The following is a 22,272-nucleotide window of genomic DNA, read 5'->3' as shown; positions in this document are numbered from 1 at the left end:
CTTAGCTGTTCCACAAATAAGACGCCACATGGTGCTAAAAGTTCAGTATTCCTTTACTGTGAAGGTAAGTAGATCTGTGGGTTTTCCCTTTCTGCTGACATTCTTATATGCTACATCATTAAGCTCGTGGTACAGATTTGCAGTACTGCATCCCATTGATCCCTTCCTCCAAACCAGGGAGTGGTATATCTCTGGCTTTATTTGAATTTCAGCCCAATTTCCATTTGTTGTTGTGGTGTTAGTAGAACCAAAATAACTGGCTGTATGTTCGGTTGCAAAATACTCTAACACTAAGATTATATGTTTTTTTAGAAAGTGATTGGACAGCTTAGCAGCTATTTGTCTCATGTGTTTGAGTAACAGATAATCATATATTGTACATCCTGCATTTGTTAAAGCAGTTTTGAAAGTATTGGAAATTACTGGTTCTGCTGAGTGCAATATTAAGGTAAATGTTAAAATGTTAAGTTAAATGTTAAAGGAATGTAATTCTAGAAATATTGACCAATTTGGGGATATTTTTTCCCCTTAAAAATAAGTTACATCATTTTTACACCATTACTTAGTTATCCCTCCTTGGTAACTTCTGAGTCTGTGATTTGAATGAAATTTCTTTAGGGGGACAGAAGTCTGAAAGGTAGCTATACTTAGGAAAGTTTCCTGAAAATTCACTGCTGCTTGCAACAACAACAGGAAGACAAAATTTGGATTGCAGGCTCAGCTTGAAAGCAATCAATTGCCCAGTGAGCTGTATATAATCTTGAGGTGGCCCTAGCACATTGTCACATGTGGGTGCATTGGATTGCCACATAAAACTGGCTTCAAAGCTGCGTCTGCTTTTTGGAAGAATGACTCAAATAAATATAAATTATTTGCCTGGGTACGTTTTACGAACTTACTGCATATCTTCACATTCATGTCACAATCTCTCTGTATGGTTACCACAAGCTCTAAAATAAAAAAATAGAAAGTGTTCATCACTCTGTGAGCTTAAATGCAGAAGGCAAAGTTTGAAGTCTTTGTTCAGCTCTGTTGACCGTGTGAACTAACACTGGGTTTTTTCCCCCTTTTTGTTTATTTTTATGTTTGTTTTTCAAGGATACTTTTTTATTACACCCTTAGCTTAGCAGTAAATATCCAATATCATTTTCTTTTAATAGTCTCCAAGTGAATGACAAGTTTCATGTCACTTTTCCTTTTGAATATGAATATGCATTCCTAGAAAGCCTGTGGGTATTCTTTAACATGCATGTAAAATAAAAAAAGGATTCATAATTAATTTTTTAAATTGTATTCATTATGAAAGGCTGCTGACATGAGGTGTTTATGCATAGCTTTGATGTAATCTAGCCAAATTTGACTCAGCTGTGGCTGTTCATTCTCCATTAACTTTAAAGCAACTCTTTTTAAACACCTTCATTTTAGGGACAGCTGTGATTTGTTTCACTGAAAAGCTCTCACATTCCTGATTTTTCCCCTTTTCAGGTTTTAATTGCTTTAAAGCTTTTCAGTGGCTTCCAGCTAATTTAAAATTCTTCCTGTGCTTCATTTGCTCTTATGCCTTATAAGTAATCCATATGGAATGCTTTTCAGTTTTATTTTAGTAAAGTTAATATGCCATTATTTATGTATTTGGAGCATTTTCAGCATTAGCAATTTAGAGGTTGCTACACTTGGTCATGAAAGATTGTAAGGAAATACAATAATTTACTGAGAGATGACATTAAACAGCTGTAATAAATAAGAAAGGTTATAATTTGATAATTTGTGAAAATGATGAGTGAAGTCCTGAATTTTTTAATCACTTCATATCAATAAAATTCAGGGGGCTTTATTGGTTGTGAACTGTTTATGAGCTGTATCTGAAATTAATTGTATATAGGAAGCAACATAGCACAGTTATAGTCAATAGCTGAACGTGTTGTAAAGCTGCGCAAACAAAAAATGTGCAACCCAGTTAAGTGTGGATTGCATCATCAGTATCTAAATTGTTGGTGACAAATTCTGAGTACAGCTTATGTTTTCAGTTACTACTCTTAAACCATACCACTCTGTGACTCAGAAGCAGAAATTTGCCTCTCTGAAAGTTTTTGAGTATTCCTAAAATAAGTATGTATGTTTAGACTTCCACAGAAATGAGTTTTACTATTTCTTGGTGTAAGTCTATCCTATTTCAAGTATTCCTTATCCAGTATTACTTTGTTAATAATATCTTATTTTGCCAGGTGAGATGCCTCAGCTGGTCAGAGGGATGAAGCTTTTAAACCAAGCTGATCCTTGTGTGCAGGTTTTAATCCAGGAGACAGGAGAACATGTGCTGGTGACAGCAGGAGAAGTTCATCTTCAGCGTTGCTTGGATGACCTGAGAGAAAGGTTAGAGGGGCAAGTAGGAAGAAATATTTTTGGTTCAGTAGGTGTCTGTTGTATCTCTCTGTCAGATGGATATCTTTGATTTATATTCTGGTAAAATAGAGCTTTATCCACCAGCAGTTTTTACCATTGGATCATAAATGTACCTTTTTGTAGCTATAAAATTATCTACAGTGAGGTAGAAGCCACCAGTTTATCACTTCTATACATCTTATTGATCTTTTGGGCACTTTCCAGAAATTATAAATTACAGTAGGTTTAGGAGTCCAGTTAAGAATGTAATGTGGTGTTTGTACAAAATAAAAACTGAGAGGCATCATGTCTCATAAATGACCTCTCAAAAATTAGAAATCACCGAGACTAAAATTTTATGCGCACACTCTATCCCATTCATTTTCTCTTCTCATTTATTATTTTTTTAAATGTTAATCTGTTCTCATTCATGAGCAATATTTTTTTGCAAGCATATGTGCATATGTTTAGTATACTCTGTTTCTTCAAATGATAGAAGAACACTTGTCTGAAACAATCTTTTCCTGTAAGTTCATTTCATAAAACATTCCTGGTACTTCTGCCACATACATTTACTGTCATTTTTGTTCTAAACCAAGAAGCAAACCTGATGATGTATTGTTGAATGTTGATGTTACTGTACTCATACTTATTTCAGGTTAATATCAGAGAACAGTCATTTCCTATGGAAATTGTAAAATTGGAAGTATGTGTTAATGGTTATCCTCATTACAACTTAGTGCAACACATTTTTACCACTTCTAAAAACATAGTATTATTTATTAATACACCCTACTTAAATGTAATGTGTTAAAGCAAAACTGGTTGTGCCTGTCTTAAGCTACAGTTTGCATAGCAAGATTGTATAAATGCCTTTCTTCTTGGCAACGGTCTAAATTTGGAAAAAAATCCTAAAATAATAGCAGCTAGTAGCAGTCCCTATATTTACATTCCTAACCTTTAGTTTTATGTGCATAACTTTGGGGGTTTTATGAGTTGTCATCTAATTTGGCTTTTGTTAAGAGAATGATAAACTGTCAGAAGTGACCATTTTGTGTCCTTTAGCTGTTTTCCTCAAGAAAATGTTGTCAGTGTTCTAAACTACTGAAGCCCAAAAACAACACTCTGTGCTTGAGGGATTGTCAGCAAAACCAAGAAACACCTGCAGACACAAACCAGCAGGGCTCCCACCATTGTCCTGCCTGACATTGATGCCTGTTTTTCTCACTTGGGCACCATCTCCCAAAAGGAGCTGGGAACAAGTGTGTTTACTGGCTCATGCTCCATCAAGTCATCCCTGAGGATTTGGCATCTCTCAGCTGCCATCCCTCACATACTGGCTTGTGGGACGAGAATTGTCCCATCCTTCTCTCCCCATTTTCTAAAAGGAAAAGCCCAGAATGTGATCCCTGTCTTGCTCCATTCCTCATGGATTCCATGTAAATTCTGACAGTGGTAAACTTGCACTAGTTAACTATTAAAGCGCGAAGAGGAAAAGTTGTGCTCTGAAGTGTGAGCTGCATTAGCTCTCTGTGTTTCTGTACTAATGTTTAAATTCTTCTAAGCTTGCATAATTTGGAATAGCAAATTGTGAACTAGGGATTGAGGCAGCATAGGATGACTTTAAAATGTGATCCACAAGTTTTCCGCCCAAAATATCGGGAAAGGTTATTCAAAATAGTTTAAGTCACACCTGAAGTAGTGGTGCAGAATTCTTATGTTAGCATCTACCATAATTGCATCAACTGGGTTTTGCAGAGTTGATGTTTTTTGACTAATTACAACTGAGGGTTCTGCTGAATTCAAACGACATTGTATTGTCTTTGTCAAGATTTTAATCAGACTTGTTCAGAAGTACATACTTAATTTTAGCTTTCCCACTGTGTATTTAAAAAATTATGTTCAAGTGATACTTATTGTCAAAGATGTGGAGAGACATGGAAACAACTAAAAGATCAGTCATCTGTGTTTATCTAAATGATTAAATATGTATGTTCTGCTTAATTTTGCTAAATTTGTTTTTCTTTTTTCTCCCCAATTAGCTCTTCTTCCCAATTAGTAAGAAATTAGACCTTGTAACTTTGAACATTTGTTTTCTACTTTTTACAGTAGAAATTTTTAGAACTTTCTCTCCAAAGAACATTGCAAATACTAAGCACAAGGGGATTAAATTACTCTGTTCAGAATGAGGAACAGAATTAAGGTAGTGGTTGCGTGTGGGGGTGTTCTGTTTGTGTTTTTGGTATAATGCAAGTGCCTGGAAGAACTGCAAAAAGGACAGTTCTCCTGGTTTTGCTTTTTCTCTGCAACTTTTTTTATCGCTCTGTCAAGATTTACCAGGACATAAGAAATTTTCCTTAGTCCTTTTGTTGTCATTTAATGAATCTGCTCAGAACTTGAGTGGTTTAGAAGGATACACAACTCTGAACTTTGAGTCTGTCAGATAAATGTAATAAGTAATTCTTCCTTTTTTTCTTGCCATCACTCATAACATTTGACATGCCTAAAATGTTTCACCTCACTTTAAAGCATCACTTTTTATCATGAAACTTTTGTAACAGTGGTTATCAGACCAAAAACACAAAAATATTTCTGTTAACTTTGTGCTTGTTACTGTGCCAGGAGTGCTGAAAAAATGAGAGTATCAGCTCTCCAAGTGCTCCTGGCTCTGAAGATAGAGTACTTTTACTGGGTTGACAGATCTGGGTTACCTCTGTTCAGCTTACCCAGTGCTTCATCTTCTTGGGGCATCTCAACTGCGTGAGCAGATGTACTGGTTGAAATCAAGTGTCCATCTTGCTCAGTAGCACGTCTGCAGCAGTGTGGCCCACAACAGTTTGGGAGGAGTAAAACAGAGTAGCTGTGATGCTTTCCTGAGCCTCTGTCCATCGCAGTTGAGGGTCTTTTGTATTTTGGCTGTCAGTTAATCCTAATGAGCCTTCCCTGTGCCCCTTGTAATTTTGCACCCTCTCTTGTACTCTTTAAGCATCTGAAGGCTGCTGGTGCTCGTGTCCCTTTGATTATCTTTATTCTCAATGTTTTTCTAGTTCTATTGTATTTCTTTTGAGGGCAGAGAACAGCAGCACAGTTTCCAAGACGTGGGTGAAGCAGTGATTTACGAAGAGGCAGAGCAATGCTTTTGCTTTTATTTTCTTCAGTTCCTTTCCAAATATTTTTGAAGACGTAAGAGGCAATGCTTCTTTTTTGAAGTACATAAAATTTGAGTTTGAAATGCATTATCTAGTAGTCTGTGTTGCAATCATATTTATTCATGAACATCTGTTCCATGTTAAGGCCATTGCCCTACCTCCCGCAGGTTTACAAATATTTACAGAATTTGAAAACTAATTTTTAAACTTTGTTTTACAGGTTTGCAAAGGTACAGATCAGTGTATCAGCACCTATTATACCGTTCCGAGAGACAATCACAAGACCTCCAAAAGTCGACATGGTGAATGAGGAGATAGGAAAACAGCAGAAAGTTGCTGTCATACACCAAACAAAAGAGGACCAAAATAAAATTCCCGAAGGAGTTCAGGTTGATTCAGATGGGCTTGTTACGATATCTACTCCAAATAAACAAGCTACTCTCAGTGTAAGAGCAATGCCACTTCCTGAGGAGGTAACTCGACTTCTTGAAGAAAACAGTGACTTAATTCGAACTATGGAGCAACTCAACACATCTCTGAATGAAGATAAAAAAACCCATGAGATAAATCAGAAGACTCTTGATAGAATCAAAGAATTTAAACAAAAGTTGGAGAAAAATCTGCAGGGAAGAAAGTGGAGAAATGCTGTTGATCAGATCTGGTCATTTGGACCACGGAAGTGTGGGCCTAATATTTTGTTATATAATTTTGAGGGCTATAAAAGGTCTGTGTGGCAGTGCCTTGGGAACACTGTGAAAGAAGTAAGTAAATACAGAGACTTTGACAACAGCATAGTAAGTGGATTTCAGCTGGCTACACTTTCAGGTCCCATGTGTGAAGAACCCCTCATGGGTGTTTGTTTTATAGTGGAAAAATGGGAAATAAATAAAGTTGGAGATATGCTGTCAACTAGTAGGCAGGATTCAGGGGAAAATGATGCCACAGAACATCAACAAAATGAAGATAATACTCTGGGAAGCACTGATGAAGGTCACAGTGCAAATGAACACCAGGACAGGAATCAAAGTGGTACAGAATCACCTGAGAAAATTAGTAAACCCAAGGGAGAGTTGTCACTTGCAGATTGTTATGGTCCCTTCTCTGGACAGCTGATTGCCACCATGAAGGAAGCCTGTCGTTATGCCTTGCAGGCGAAACCCCAGAGACTCATGGCAGCAATGTACACGTGTGAAATCATGGCTACTGCAGAAGTGTTGGGTAAGACCGAGAAATTAAACCTTTGTCAAGGATTTGCTTTCTGAGTTCCAAGCTGAGGTTTCATCAATGAGACTGAATCAGAACGTATAACTTGATTAAAAGCTTTGTCAAAAGTTTTTTATAGTTCTTCAGTAACTTTCTAAAGCCTGTAGTATTTATACTGTTCTGAATGAAAATTTAGCATTCTTGCTTATCTGAAACATATGCATGAATAGCAATGCTATACCTTTTTGGAAGTGTAAGATACAAAATGTTGCCTTTTTATGGAGTTTTTGTAATATCAACTTCAGTAACCATGAATATCAGTATTGCCCATATGTTTAATCATTAACTCCATGAAGAGGTGGGAAACCTGTCCTGTTTGTAAAGTGAGGGCAGAATCTTATGCCATGTCAACATGCGTTGAGTTAATATAATAAATAATATAGAAATAAAATCAGGAAAAGGAACATTAAATTATTGTTGCAGTCCAGTTGGTAATTTTGGTTTTTCTTAAGTAGCATCTGTATCCTTCTGGTATGCAAGTAGATCACTTTGCAAACCCAGTGCATACCAAATTGTGTCACTTATATTACCTTACCACTTACACCTACTTAAACTTGTTTTTATGACCTACTTACAACACCACTTAACTTACCCTAACAGTTGTTCTTGGAGTTTTGCATGGGAGTTGCTTGCACGCTGAATCCAATCCAATGCACAAAGATTTTCTTTAAAACTAACCTCCACTGGCAAATTTACTTTGATGGTACTAATCATGACAGAAATTATAGCATATCCCATATACAATAATAAAATATTTGATTACTTGTTGTAAAAAATCTTAGCATGACACAAGCATAATGATAGCAGTCCAGAGAGCAAAATTTAAAATTGTATGTAATGAAAACAAATGCCTTTGAGTGAGCAATTGTTTTGTACACATACATGATCCTGTTCTTTTCTGGCAGTACTGGCAGAAAGTGTCCTGTGGTAAGCTTATTAACACATTCCCTTAAACAACTTACTGTGACATAGAACTTTGGCATTTTAAACTATCTTTTCTAGCATGTAAGAATGCCTATCAAAACTAGACTTTGTAGTGTTACATGTTATCTCTACATCAAGCTATAAGGAAGATATCAATTTTGAAACCACAAAAACACTGTATATATAAATTGCTGTTTTCCAAAATACTCACTGCCCAAAAAGCATGATTGTTTGCAGTGAGGGAATTAACATGCATTGGCTCATCAATTGTGCCATAAACCCAAATGGAAGCATGGCTTTCTAATGCATATATATATATTTTTAATGAGTGTAATTTAGGACTCAGACATGCAAGCAAATTAGTCCAGTCTAATGAATGTGAGTTGTGGGGTAATAGCCATGGACATGCACTTAGTTCATTACAAATTCATGAGTTTAATTTTTATTATGGAAATTTAAGCTAATAAATTGCATCCTCATTAGGGGAAGTGAAAAGCATGCCTGCTGCCCAGTCAGGCTTGGCAGTTGACATGTGAGAAACCACTGCCTTTTGTAACTTTATTCTTCCCCTTGGCATTCCATACATTGATGCCCAGTGAAGTTTAGTATGTCTTCATATTGATCTGCTTGTTTCTAAGATGCTTCTGGGAGAGTTTTCAGTATATAAAGCTTTTTCCATCAGACTTTTCTGAACTGGAGCTGAGGAGAGGAACAAGGAGAGCGGAACACAGGGATGTGTTACAAGCTTATACATGTCCAGTATAATGGGCCTTGGGTTTAGACTTGGGTCCTGCATACACCTGCTGTTTGATATACTTTGAGCATCTCATTCCTACAGTTAGTTCACTAGAAAAATCCATTTTTATGTACAGTCCTACTTTACGGAAGTTCTGTGTAAAGTCTCAGAAGCTGAAGAATGTTCTGAACTCGTATCACGTTTAATTACTGTTATTAGCTTTTACCTGCTGATATTCCTACCTTTTGAACTCTTCTTTCTTTCTTGTGTTCTGGATACTGAAAGGTAGACAGCCTTTTCATTTTAAAAGTGTCAGTGAAACATAGCTGGGACAGGACTTGACCGGTCTCTGTTGTAGCTTTAGTTTTTGTATTTTGATAGTATTCCTTAATGTGATTTTTTTTAATTAAGTTATTAAAATTTTAGATCAATTCATAGTATTATCTCTGACTGAGTTGTGTGAGTGAAGACATGGAGATCCGAAATAGAAGAGCAGCTCCTTCTTCCCTGTTTGCAAAGTTTATGGCGACCCCTGTGCTTTTGCACATAGTGATACTGTTTCCTTCCACAGTCTTTCTGTCCAGTAGGAAGCTTTATTTTTTTCACTTACTTAAAGTATCCTTCAGTAAAGCAGTGAACAGGAGCTGGATATTTCAAGGAGCTGGACTTAATACATAATGGAAGCGAGTCCATTATGCACAGACTTCTGTATGTTGCAGGACCATGAAGCTGTTTTTGAAGCACTGTTGTGGTTTCAGAAAAACTGTCTGAACTGTTTTGAATAAGACCTTACAGTATTCCTTGGTGATTGATGCTTCTAAATCCATTAAACTAATTGGAGTAGAACCAATATTTCTTCGGTATAATGCAGTCTGCCCATAGTGGTAAAACTGAAGCCCTTATAAAGGTTCTTTGTGACACCATTGATTGAGCCAACACTCCAGACTACTGGGATCAAATACATATAGCTAAAAACCATTTACTAAAGCTATAAATTGTCTTCTGGTATCAAAGAATAATCTTCAGTGAATTATGGCCAGAATTTTGTAGAATTTGTGTGCTTTGTAGTAAATGTTACCTTACTTATTAAATATGTATAGAAAGTTTGCTACGTCCTACTAAAAACAGTAAAATAACCTATAAACTGGTTTTGAACTTACTTGCTTTAGCAAATTGTCCTTAATATATACTGTGTGTTACATACACAGTATATGTACAGTGACTATGATATGATACTCTCTTGAAACGTTTAAACTTGCATTTTAAAGTGGTTACTGAATTGTGAGCTGTGCTGAGACCTGACCCTTTCATATCTGAGAATATTTTGGACTCTCTGAAATTTCCATAGACTTGAAATTGCTTAATTATGTTAACCAAGGCTGTACATGCCTGGCAAGGTCAGTGCCTTATCTTCAGAATGCCTTAATCTTTTTGTGATTTTAAATGTAGACTCTTAAGTATTTCCTCAATTTTCTCATGAACATTAAGAAGACTATTGTGCACAGTAAAGGTGAAGTTCAGTCAGAGGGACAGTGAGGAGGTCCTGGTAAGGGCATGAGCAGATAAAATTATCAGTGATAATAGAAAGAGCACTTCAATTCACATTTTATTAGAGAACTGAAAACTCTGAAATGTTTGCTGCTGAATTGATGCTTCATTCCTTGCATCTGATGGGAAGATTTAATTGTACTGTGTGCTTGTGCTGAATTTCCTGAAAAAGGACTAGATTCTGTATTTTAAAAATAAAGGCAATAAACCCACTCCAACATTTCCTCAATATATATGCAAATCAGTGCATGTGGCTGTAATATTTAATGATACCTTTCTGTCAAATCAGAATAGGTGGCAGTTATTACAAAGTAATGTATATTTCTAATTATTTCCATGAAGAGTCAGTTTTGCCCAGCTATTTAAAAGGTAGCAGTATGTATTCATGTTTCTTCAGTGCAATATAATATATTTGAACCTCTTAGAAATTGTTATTAACTTGTTCTTCACAGCAAGGTACTCTTAAAGTTAATTTGTAGATCTAATAATTATTAACTGTTCATGTCCATAAATGTGGGCATTCCTAAACCATTTTTTCAGTATGTAGGTTTTCTTGATCTTTTTACCTTGATCTTTTTGTCTTGATCAACACAAATGTATTTGTTAGTTTTTGTCTGTAGAATACTTAATCATAAGTTAGCAAAACTGATTTAAAAAATTTATTGCCTACTGTAAAGTCAAGCATGGGCATTTTCACAACTACTTTCATGATATGTACACTGTATTTCAATGGATTGAGTATTAATTTGGGAAAGAGAATTGAAATCCATGACTAACTTAAGACTGCATTAATTAAAAAACTAATTGAACACATTAAACATAATAAATATGTAGTATTTCAGATAAGCTAGTTTTCGGTGATATGGTAATCCAAACAAATTTCTAAAGGTAGCTAAGATACAATTCCTGAAAGAGAGTAATATTTCTTAGTAATGACTCTCAAATATTTGGTTGTGAGCAATAAAGCAAGTTAGGCACATAATCTGACAAAGTGCCTTTTAAAATCAGTCATATGATTGTGTAAAATGTATCTCTGTGGATTTATACAGTAGTCATAATGTATTAAATGTTACTCATATGATTCTTTACATTGTACTGGCAGATTATGTTGGTTGTTTGAATTTAATGGATCTGCTTAATTGATCCGCTTACAAGGAAGAATTTTAGCCAAAGAAGTTGTGCTTAATTTTACTTAATGCTGAAGCTTCCTGAACAAGTATTTATGTACTTCATGATGCAGAATATAAATGTACTGGTAAGCTCATCAGAATTCTGTCTTTGCAGGTCGTGTGTATGCTGTCCTGTCCAAGAGAGAAGGCAGAGTGTTACAAGAGGAGATGAAAGAGGGGACGGATGTGTTTATTATTAAGGCTGTCCTGCCAGTAGCAGAAAGCTTTGGTTTTGCTGATGAAATCAGGAAGAGAACCAGTGGCCTGGCGAGTCCACAGCTGGTGTTCAGCCACTGGGAGGTAAAAATATCTATTCACTCCATCTGTTTTGGTGATCTATTTCCTGTAGATGTGGCAGACTGGAATAATAAGCGGAAAAGGTTAAGTTTTGGTCAAGGCATTTGATTAATTCTTTTTTGAAATGAAGAGGAAAAATGTAGCCTTATGTTAGTCTTACTTCTTTTTAAAGATATAGTGTTCACAACTGTACATTTTGTTTAGATGGGATGCTTTTTTTATTTCAATAGAAAGTAAGTCCTTCATAATTGAAACTGATTCTTCATAAATGTGTTTTACTGAATTTTATGTGCCTTTTTCCATGAGTTCTCTGGTGAACTTCTTTGGGGAGTGGGAAAAAACCCAAAACCACAAAACAACCCCAACCTACCACTAACAGAAAATGTATCAATAAATATAATGCACATGAAAGTTAACCTTTTAAGGGTTAGCAGGGACTTAGGTATTTTTTTTGTCCTTATATGTTCCAAATCAACATATATTTTCATACTTAAAGGCAAAGGGGATAGATTTCATTCTTTCAAAATTAAGTGCCTATAGTAAGTGGAGGTGTCCTCAGAATCATTCCCTTTGGTCATCTTTGTAACTTAAATGAAGAGGTAAGTGTGAAGGTTTAAAGGATTTCAACATGCAAGTGGGAAAGCAGATGAGGAGTGTCAACAGCTGAAAGTGCACTGTAGTTTGTTCCTGTGATGTGGACAGTAGGTCTTCAAGGAGAAATAGAAGAAGCTGTAAGTCAGAGTTCCTTCTTTAAGACAAACCACCTGCATTGTAGGGCTTCTCAGAAGACTCCACTGAAGGAGCTAAAAATGGGTTCAAGGGCAAGAGTCAGTATAAACTTTTCACATTAAATTTTTTAAATTAACTATGAAGTCTAGATTTTCCTGGGTTTGCCGGGGGTTTTTTTTGTTTGTTTGTTTTAGTCAGGTGTTCCTTTATTTGATGTTAGAAGCCAGTAGAAACTTTTCTAAATGGATGAGAAGGCTTTCTCTTTGTTTGTTTAATCTTCTGATTTATTTTGTTACCTCAAATGTCAAGTCTCTGAGTACAACCAACCACAGATTTTTAAGGTCAGTAATACTCCATGAAGTTGCCAGCTATGGACTGCTCACCATTGTTTCTTTCTGAAATATGTGCTGGTTTTTCACATGGTGTGGGTTCTTCCTCAGTTTCTGTAGCTAAATTGTCTTGGTAGGTAGTATCTGTTAAATACTCCACTAACAGTATTTCTTTGTTAGTAATTGTTGTAACTGCCTCAGGAATTTTATGTATACCAGTGGATACCAGTGGAAAAGGAGGACCTCTGCAAACCAGCCGTGTGCTAACAAGAGTTGGGAATCCTTGAAAGAGTACACTTAGAAAAGTATCTTCTTTAGCAGTGGTACCTTCCTGATGTTAGAAGATGCAGGGACCAGGGACTTGCCTCTCCTCCCTCAATGCTGATTAATTTCATTTGTAATTAAGTTTGACTTCACAGAGAACCACAGAAGAGAAAACCAGCTACACAGAATGCAAAAAGGAAAAAAAAGGACAACCCTCCATAGATGGTATACACATAAAAAATTGCCAAACTACAGCTTTTGAATATAGGGATCTCGGTGTAAGGCAGTTACAGGTCAGATACCTTAACCAGTGAGTGTTGGCAGTATTGCATAGGGCAATCTTGTCAGTTTGGATGTTCTCATCTCAAGTGCAACTGGTGAGGTTTTGTGGCTTAACTGGTCTTTTGTCTGAATGGCCTCTGATATCAGTGCCCTAAAGAAATATCAGTCAGAAGGATGATAATTCCAGCTAACCATTGTTCTGTGCCAGCTTCTTTAGGGTTGTAGCTACTGTGCTCCAACACTAAGGAAAAGCACAAACCCCGTGTGTCTTGGCCTTCCCTTCCACCACAAACCTTGGCCTGTGTGTTCACTCTCAGATGTTATGAACTTCACATAAGAGAATGTTCACACTTAATTACAGATATGCATGGGAAAGGGAAATTTGAACAACTGGCAACATTTTCTAGAATTGACCCTGAGGAAAGATTATAATTGCAGCTCGTATGTTAAAATATAGTAGGAAAAATTATTGTGTAAACCAGTCACCTCTCCACCTGGCAAATCTACCAGTCAGGAGTGTTGGGATTTTTGTCTCATTGAAAGCCGTGCTAACATATTTTTGTGACAAAATAAGCCTTTTACTAAACTGCTAGTAATGTTGGCTCTGTGCAGTGGTGGCAGAAGGAGTGCACGTTATTCTCCCATCATCAGCAGAATTGCTAAATAAATACAATTTTCAGAATCTCTAGTGGTGGCATGACAGGGAAGCCATGAGAAATGGTTTGTGTCTCAGATCCTGTTTATTTTTCTCTCTGTATTCTGCACAAAAGAAAACCCTCAAATAAAAAACTCTGTCAAGTTTCATCAGATGTTAGGCATGACTTTGACATTGCCACCTTAGTGATGAATTATAATGGTACATGTATATAAATGATAAACACCAGCATTTTATTTGAATCCCTGTTACTTAATTTATCACTGTGTGAGATAATATGATGTGAACTGTATAATCTTCAAGTATTTTTTCCTTAGTGTTAAAAATGGGAAGAAAATGCAGTAGCTACTTGGTTTTGTTCTGCATTTTGTTCTGCCAGGGTATGGCTGCTGCTTTAATTGCATGATATCCAAACCTTTCCATGACATTTGGAATTAATTCCGTGTTAGTGGTGTTTTCTCAGTGTCCTCACCTCATTAGCTGAGTACCTGGGACATGCATTTGTCTACACAGATTCCTTCTAACATGTTGTTTAACCCCATTTTACACTTAGTGAAGTAGATGCTTTTTTGGATTTTTGAACTTTTAAACACTTAATCTCATGGACTTCACATGCATAGAGTACGTTTAAAGAATTAAGGCTTGAATTGACTCTTTTATTATATTTCATTAACATGATTTGTAGACTCTAAACACAGGAAGGTCAATGATAGAGCCTACATTTAAATGAAGCCATTTTGGTCTCTGTGGAAATGATATTACCTTTTTTTTCCCTTCAGTTAATGAAGGTATTTTGTGTAGTTCAGATTGCTCCAGCCCCAGGGGACGGAGCAATACATGTATCGAGGTCTATCTTGTCACATACTCCTTTTTTATTAGTTTCTTCTGGCGTGCTTATATAATTTATTCCTGCTGGTAGAGGACAGCACCAAGTAACCATTAGTGGAAGCTTTCAGTTTGGTCCCAGCTTACACAAATTAATTTTTAAAGTTAGTCAAGCATTTTCCTCTATGATAAGCCTAGGCAAATGTTAGGTGTGTTGGGTTTACTTGGCAGTATTTTCATAGATTTCAGTATCAGCTTTCTTCTGAATTGTTAGTTTAAAATGTTTAACTTTAGGATAATTATGAACTACTTGTATTTTTTTTAATCTTGAATTGGTAATACACCTTCAGTTAGTATATGTTTTTGTTTGAGCCTGTTTCCTTTGTTGTCTCTCTATTCTTTGCAGTTCAATCTTTTAGTCATGTCATTTTATCTTAATCATAAGGTTCTCTGAACAAGAAGATATTTATGATTGCACAATGCTTAGAATAATGGAACTCTAATCCCATTTGGGAAATCTGTGTTATTAACAAAAATATAATCCATGTGGCTCTATACAGATGCTGATTCAATTTTCTACTAGTTGTAAGGTTGTGAAATGTACAGTATTTCTGTTAATTCACATCTCTTAAATTGCATAATGATTGGCTGTTAAACACACTTTTATTCTTGGGGGGTTGCATGAGTGAGCTGCAAACGTGTTTAATCAGAATTCTTTTTCGTTATCCCTTCTAAGTAGAATAGTGTCTATCAGGAGTCTGGAGAAACAGAAGGAGAAGGACTGCATGTAGTAATTGCTAAGAATATGAGGAGGCATTCTGAATCTGGAAGTTTTACATTCTGAATTTGAATTCATTCTTTTCAAATTGTATGTCGTTTTACAACTTGGAAGATGAGGCTTAATATAGAAGTTGCTGAATGAGATTGTTAGGCTTGAATTAAACAGGAAGCAGGCTAAAGTAATGAGAGAGACTCGAAGAATCTGTGAGTCTACTCTAGCTTTGAACTGTAACTTTACATACATTATTGTGCCAGTGACAGTTAAGGCACATAAATGAATTCTAGGAGTAACCTGGAACCTTTCAAATATGAGAAGCTCATTGTATTGGCAAGGACATTTGAAGCTAATTGAAGCAGTACATAAAAGTGCTAGTGGTGTGGCTTTAATTCTCTCTGTCAATACATGTTTCTTAAGTAATGGGAAAAAATGCAGCAGCAGAGCCACACGTCTCCTTTTTTTATTTCCAGTTACCAAATTCCTGTTTGCAGCTACTGACTGAAGTCAAGGCTAAAGCTTAGCTCATTGAGACACAAACAAGGATGATGCTCTTGAGCCAAAATAAACTTGTATGAGTTTATTTTATAACTGTGTAAGTGTTCATTATTATATTATTTCTTGTAAGAGAAGTTCTTGTGTCTGGCAGGGCATCTTAAGGCCTTGGCAGTCCCCCTTATATATTGTGAATGGTAGCTCCAAATTATGGGATACTTTCAGAGGCTCATTTTGCCTGTAGGGCATCTACACTCCTAACACATACATGTAGGGTATTCTCTGTTCTGGAAGCACACTGCCTGTATCCAAATGGCCTTGCATTTGTCTGTGCTCAGTGCAGAAGCACTCGTTTACGGCATTACCCAGCACATTACATATGTTGTTTTGAAAAAACAGCAGGTAACTATTCACATAAACCTCTGCAAAGTTCTGCCATTTGCCTGAAAGTAAGTTTACCTGAAAATTTTCCTTTTCCAGGGCCGCTTCAGGCATTCCATGTGTGTATATCATCTGTACCTTTTTAAGTTGCACAGTCTATGTCATTAGTAGGCGATGGACTCCACTGGAGCTGCAAATGCTCTTGAAGTATCTTTCCTGCATCAAGTTTTCAAAAGTAGAAGGGATTCTGATACACTGACACCTGTATCATCTTTGAAATTGTGCAAAAACTATTGAATTATTCTTTTTTAAAGGAATGTCTGGCATAAGGTTTATCCTGGTGTGCTGAGGGCTGCTGGTGGTACTGACTTTAGTGTTTCTTGGGATTTCTTGTTAAGCAGTTCACAAAGGCCATAATGTTGCTTGCTGGTCTTAAAATCTCCATCAGACACTGTTGCCCTGCTCTTTCTATTCATCGTCCAACTAAAGATTTTCCACATTGATGATATTTGGCTCCGAAGAAATTTTCTGTCTTCATCAGGCAGTAAGGACCAGTAGGGGAAATGCTACTAGGAACATGGCCGTGTTCCCAGATCTGCCTGACCTTTTGGATGAACTAGGCAGATCCCTTCTGTTTGCTTTTGATGCTTCTCTCAACCTTGTTTTGCATAATTAGGCTGCCTTAGGCAGAGGCTGTTTCATACCATCATTTTGTGAAATGCAGTAGACAATGGGACCAGGATCAGTATTGGAGCCATCTGGGTGACACTGAAATGCAAATAATAAATCATCCTCAAATTAAGGCTTAAAATTCCAAGTCCTCTTGAAGTGCAAGTGATCTGGTCTAACTCATGTCTTATTGACAAGCTTGATTAGCTTACATAATCATTTGCAGGATTAGTACACACTGTCATCTTTCAGTATTAATATAGTATGCTCGTAGTATTTCTATTTTTATTGATTGGTTATTGCAGGTATTCAGATTATGTCTCTGACAAAGATACAAGCATTTATTGCTTGAATAATTAATGTGTAGCTGTTAGGCTGAAAAAAAGTGACATCTGTTTTGCCTGAGCTGCTCTGCATGCTGTTACTGAACAAGTCTTATGAGACTTCATTGTTTGGGTGTGTTGGTTTGAATAGTGATATTTAATGAAACATCTTGCTTTAGAATGATTTCTCAAGAATACCCTTCACTTACAGTGTTTTAAGTAATGCATTCACTTCTTTTGGAATACCTAATCCCAGCTGACTACATTATAAACTGTTTTATTTATACCTAGAATGGGCTCATAGTTCTGCACTAAGTGATGGGACACACTTCAGAATATATTTGACTGGGGTTTTTTGATTTTAAGTCATAGTTTGAACAAATTTTATCTGAAAAATTAGTATATGGAAAAATCTAAATAATTTTAAATTTAAAGTGACATACAACATAGTGTTTCTGAACATCTTTTCTGCTTTGATCCTGTGGATCTTTTGGGATCCACAGTAAATGCTATCTGTGAAATAACTACATCATATTCCAGAAGGATTGATCCATTTAGAATCTAATTAATCATTTAGGACTTTATCCAGGCAAAAACTCAATTTCTGTCACAAATTCCAGAGCCATCCCTGTGTGGTTCCCATGAATACAAACAATAGCTCAGGGCCTAAAAAGGTTCTCAGCTCTGATTCCGGGAAGCCCAGATCCACCATTGTGACAGTCCCTGTTGTAAGGAAATTGCTGACAATGCTTTGGGAGTGTTATAGGGAAACGTTTTCCTCCTTTTGCTTGCTTGCACTGTATTAACAGAGCACGGGGACTGATAGATGCCACCTGCTATGAGCATTTGCTTTGATACATTAGTATGATGTGAATAAAGAGGAACAGTCTAGTTTGTGTCCTCACCTTCACTTAGAGAATCAGAACTCTTAAAAAAGAAAACTTCCTGCTTATTTTTGTGTCTCTGTGGCAGTAGCACCTCTGTGTACTCATTTTAGGGTTACAGTGACTTCTTAAAGGAGATGCACAGCTGGTGCCCCAGATTCCAGCTGACTCAGCGGATCTGGCTTCCTCTTTCTCATTACTTACCAGGGTGTGGTAACACATGTGCTGAATAACTCACCTTTTGCAGTGTCTGCACCATTTAGGTAGCCATGGTCCTCTAACAGAAATTTCTCATGCCACCAGATGTTGCTCTAGGAGCAGTGTGTAGTGGCTGAATTATTTAAACAGGTTGAGAAGCAAAACTAGCTCCTGAGGTAGTTTTTGGAACCTAATTAACCTCTTCACAGCAGCTGTGCATCATGTAGCAGTATGAGGTTCACTCAGGATTCTGTAGCCCTGTGCTGCAGTAAGTTTGCAGGTTTACCCTTGCTGGCTACTTATTAGTAGCCACTACATAAATTTGAGCCTCCTGTTATGCTGACTTTCCTGAGGCCTGTTGAAGGATAAAGAATTATTATCAGTGGAAGAGTATTCAGGGCAAAACTTCAGTAGAGCAAGTCTTTCATCAATTATTGAAAGAGCCAGTCTGTCAAACCTGGGGATTTTCTTAAGCATCCATCACTGCAGTATCTAAATATTTACAGGTAGATGAGATCTGTAAGTTGAATTTTGTATACTTTTGGACTCCTCTGTTGTATTCATTCTTCAAGAACTGCTGTTTCACTGTTTCTCTCTGGGCATGATTTCTGGGTGTTACATTTCTTGCTAATGTAAAAAAAAAATTCATCAAAGGGGATAGTAACAGCCTTTTAAGTTATCATAGTTTGTAGCTGTATGACCGCTCTCAGTAGTACAGTCTGGAGCAAATCCACTGAGCATGAGTTATCTTTTCTTTTTCATGTGTTCTCAGACTTTGAAATTTTTGTTTGTTCAGCTATTTAAGCAGATCATGAACAGGGAAGTCCCTGGTAGCTTTACATTATTAAGATGTTCAGGATGAGCATCACTACAACTTCATTCAGTCAACAGGCAATCCTCACTGCCCTTTTTCTCTGTTTCTAAGGAATAAAATAATGGTAAAACTTTCAAAGTCTCAAAAAATGGGGACCATTCTTTTTTTATTGGTGTAAGCTGTCAAGGAATCACCTTTAAGTTTCTAGGCATTGGTTTTAAGGCCCTGTGCAAGATTCTAGAATGGGTATGACTCAGGCAGATTCTTCTGTGGTTAGACAGTCCCTACGTTTATGTTAAAAATAAACATAGAAAAATTTGGAAAGCTAAGTTTCATACTGTTTATTTCTGAGCTCTACTTGCTTTTGGTTTTCAGCCAGACAACCCAGTGCATAGTTATTTCCCACATAAATAATTGAGATTGGCTGTCACTTTCAGCACGAGTAATACCCACTTAATTTAACAGGACTGTGTATGTGCTTAGCTGTGACAAACTAGAACTGGTTTTCTTGGTTTAGCTTTACATACTATTTTTGCAGGATTGAACCTTCAGTGTTACCTAATACAAACTAGACATCTGCCATATTCATTCTCCTAACTCCCCTGAAGATGTAATTGGTTTGGTTCTGTTAGGTGTTATTTAAGATGAGGTATTAAATTAGGACTCAAAATTGTTGATGTTTCCGGGGAAAAATGGCCATCTTAAGTCATCAGTTTTTAATTTCTCTTCTTGTTAGTTTGTGTAACTTAAGCTTTAGGAAATTTTGCTTGGGTTGAAATATCATATGGCAATGGAAAGGATTTGTCAGAAGAGAAAGGTTGTAATAGTAGAAAAGATTTATAACATTCAGCTAAAATTGGTAGTTTAGGGAAATTTGTTCTCTACTTGTCAGTTATTAGTGCTAGTGCTAATTTTTGGAAATTATTATAGAGTAATATGCTCAATTATTGTTGTAACTATTGTAATTCTTGCAGTAACTAATACTTGTCTGCACTCTTTTTTCCATGAGGATTTTGTTTAAGAAATGGATACAGTATTATATTTATTTTTTTTTAGCAAAAATATGTTACTTGTAACTGTATCTTTTGAGGAAATGTGCAATGAAGTAAAATAAGTATTTTTGAAATTTGCAGTAGAACCTGTATAACAAAATATGGTTAATTCTGTCCCTCCCTGGTGTTCATTTTTAGTGTTCTTGGAAAGTGATCTTGTTATTTTTCTCTGAGTTCCTTAATGCTCATTTTTTATTCTGCTCTGTTGTTATTTGTCCTCTGATGGGAAGAAGAGTTAAATCTCAGGACTGTAAGGCTGTGCAATTTTGGTTGGACACCCAGACATCAGTTCTCTAGGGAGCATTTTCCAGATTTGATTACACGTACATGTTCTATGTGCTTAAGACTTGATGATCACTCTTAATGACTTAGGAGTAATTTCTGGTGCCTGCAGCAATTATACATATGGGTAGAACTGAGGTGGATTCTTAGGAGCTTAGATTTGGGGTGGGAGGGAGAGCCCTTACTTCTTTAGGTCTTAAAACACTTGTAAGACTAAAATTTCTGAAAGTAATATGAGAGTCACTAATAGTAACAGATTAAATTGTTACCTTTGGTTAGCTAGTTACCATAAGCCTAGGATTTGTGTGATATTTACATAGTCCAGAGGTAGAGGGTAAATATCTCTTCTGACTTGGGGAATTAAAAATTTTGTAGCCTTGTGATGTAGAATGAAATGAGAAAAGACTTTAGAGACTTGTAAGATAATTAGATCTTTGTAAATACACTCTGTGGTAGTCAGAGAAGTGTGGGATATATAAGATGACGTGGGGTAATGATCCAATTATTGTGTGCAATCATTCTGTGATCATGTTAGATCTAAAATCTCTTCGAGATGAGGGCTAATAAGCTGTAAGAACAGCTCTGCTAAGTATGTTAGAACCAGAAACAGTAATTTTTAAACCATCTGTCCAACTCAGGATTGGGATTGAAGAACATAGGGCACAGAAATGAGCAGAAACCTTCAGTTCTCCTAAATTCTAATAAAATCATCGTGAGATAATATTTGAAGTTCCTTAATGAAAATTGAGGCTTTTCTGAATGTTATTTGGCACTGTTTGCTGACTGACAATTAAAATTGCTTTTAGAAAAAAATTCTATACAGATAATTGTGACTGAATTTGAAAAGTTATCGTGGGCTTCTTAGGACAAGTGCTACATAGTGTGTCTTAACTCTTTTCTGCTTAAATAGCTAATTGCAGGCTTTCCAGCAAACTTTATCTGCTCTACTTTCATATTTCTCTACTTTAGCAATTGATTACTAATTGATTAGTTTATACTAATAAACTTTTGTACTATTTTATTTTTTTGTTTGTTTCTTTTTATAGATCATTACAAGTGACCCATTCTGGGTACCAACGACCGAGGAAGAATATTTGCACTTTGGGGAAAAGGCGGACTCGGAGAACCAGGCCCGCAAGTACATGAATGCAGTGAGAAAGAGAAAGGGACTGTATGTAGAAGAAAAAATTGTGGAGCATGCTGAAAAGCAAAGAACTCTCAGCAGAAATAAGTAGCTGTGTCTGTCTCCTTTCTCTCCTGACTCAGCTGGATTATTTTCTATGCAGCAGATTCAAAATTTCATCTGGACTTCGTTCTTTGACACCATTTTTCTTACATGCTGTATCTGTGGCTTATGTTTTAATAAACTTAAGCCTTTCCAACTTTTATACAGAGAAAATAGTTTATTTATTAAAATAAAATATAGGCAGTTGGTATAAATTTTTAAAATTTGCTGCCCAATTGAACCTCCTGTCACAAGGATTAGGAACTCCAAATTTGTTTCTTTCTGATTTGTCATGTGTAGTTATAGTTAGAGCTGGTTAGTTAGCTTGTTGCAAATAAACTATGCACTGAATTTAATGGTTTTGACTCTGTTTTTTAAATTAATTTCTGTAATGTATTTGTTTCTCACCAATACTTTCCATAGTTACCTGTATGTAAATAGTTCTAAGCCTATTAGGAGTTTCTAAAGTGTTTGTTTTACTCTGTTCCTCATGTAAGCAGTTAACCTAAAGCAGTAATGTATCTTCTTTAATTCAAAGGTCAAAAATAGCACATGTGGAAGACTTAAGCCCTGTAAAAAACCAAGCAAGATTTTTCTTTTTTCCTTCCTTCGAAGTCATCTT

The 22,272-nt window shown here is 36.2% G+C and overlaps 1 protein-coding gene across 2 annotated transcripts in view; it reads left to right on the top strand.

Annotated features, from left to right (window-relative positions):
- Positions 1-22,006, top strand: part of EFL1 (elongation factor like GTPase 1) — a 68,726-nt gene extending 46,720 nt beyond the window's left edge. For both annotated transcript variants that reach the window (XM_027715783.2, XM_039390047.1), the window contains exons 17-20: positions 2,226-2,373; positions 5,752-6,749; positions 11,287-11,471; positions 21,472-22,006. In XM_027715783.2, the coding sequence (XP_027571584.1) occupies positions 2,226-2,373; positions 5,752-6,749; positions 11,287-11,471; positions 21,472-21,660 (1,520 nt within the window). In that variant the 3' untranslated portion in view covers positions 21,661-22,006. The remainder of the gene's footprint in view (positions 1-2,225; positions 2,374-5,751; positions 6,750-11,286; positions 11,472-21,471) is intronic.
- Positions 22,007-22,272: the final 266 nt, after the last annotated feature.

This window comes from Pipra filicauda, unplaced genomic scaffold, assembly GCF_003945595.2.
Source record: "Pipra filicauda isolate LSUMZ 115617 unplaced genomic scaffold, ASM394559v2 scaffold7_size6619720_pilon, whole genome shotgun sequence".
Lineage (NCBI taxonomy): Eukaryota > Metazoa > Chordata > Aves > Passeriformes > Pipridae > Pipra > Pipra filicauda.
The sequence above is the reverse complement of the archived record's forward strand: the minus strand, read 5'-3'. Positions and strand labels throughout refer to the sequence as shown.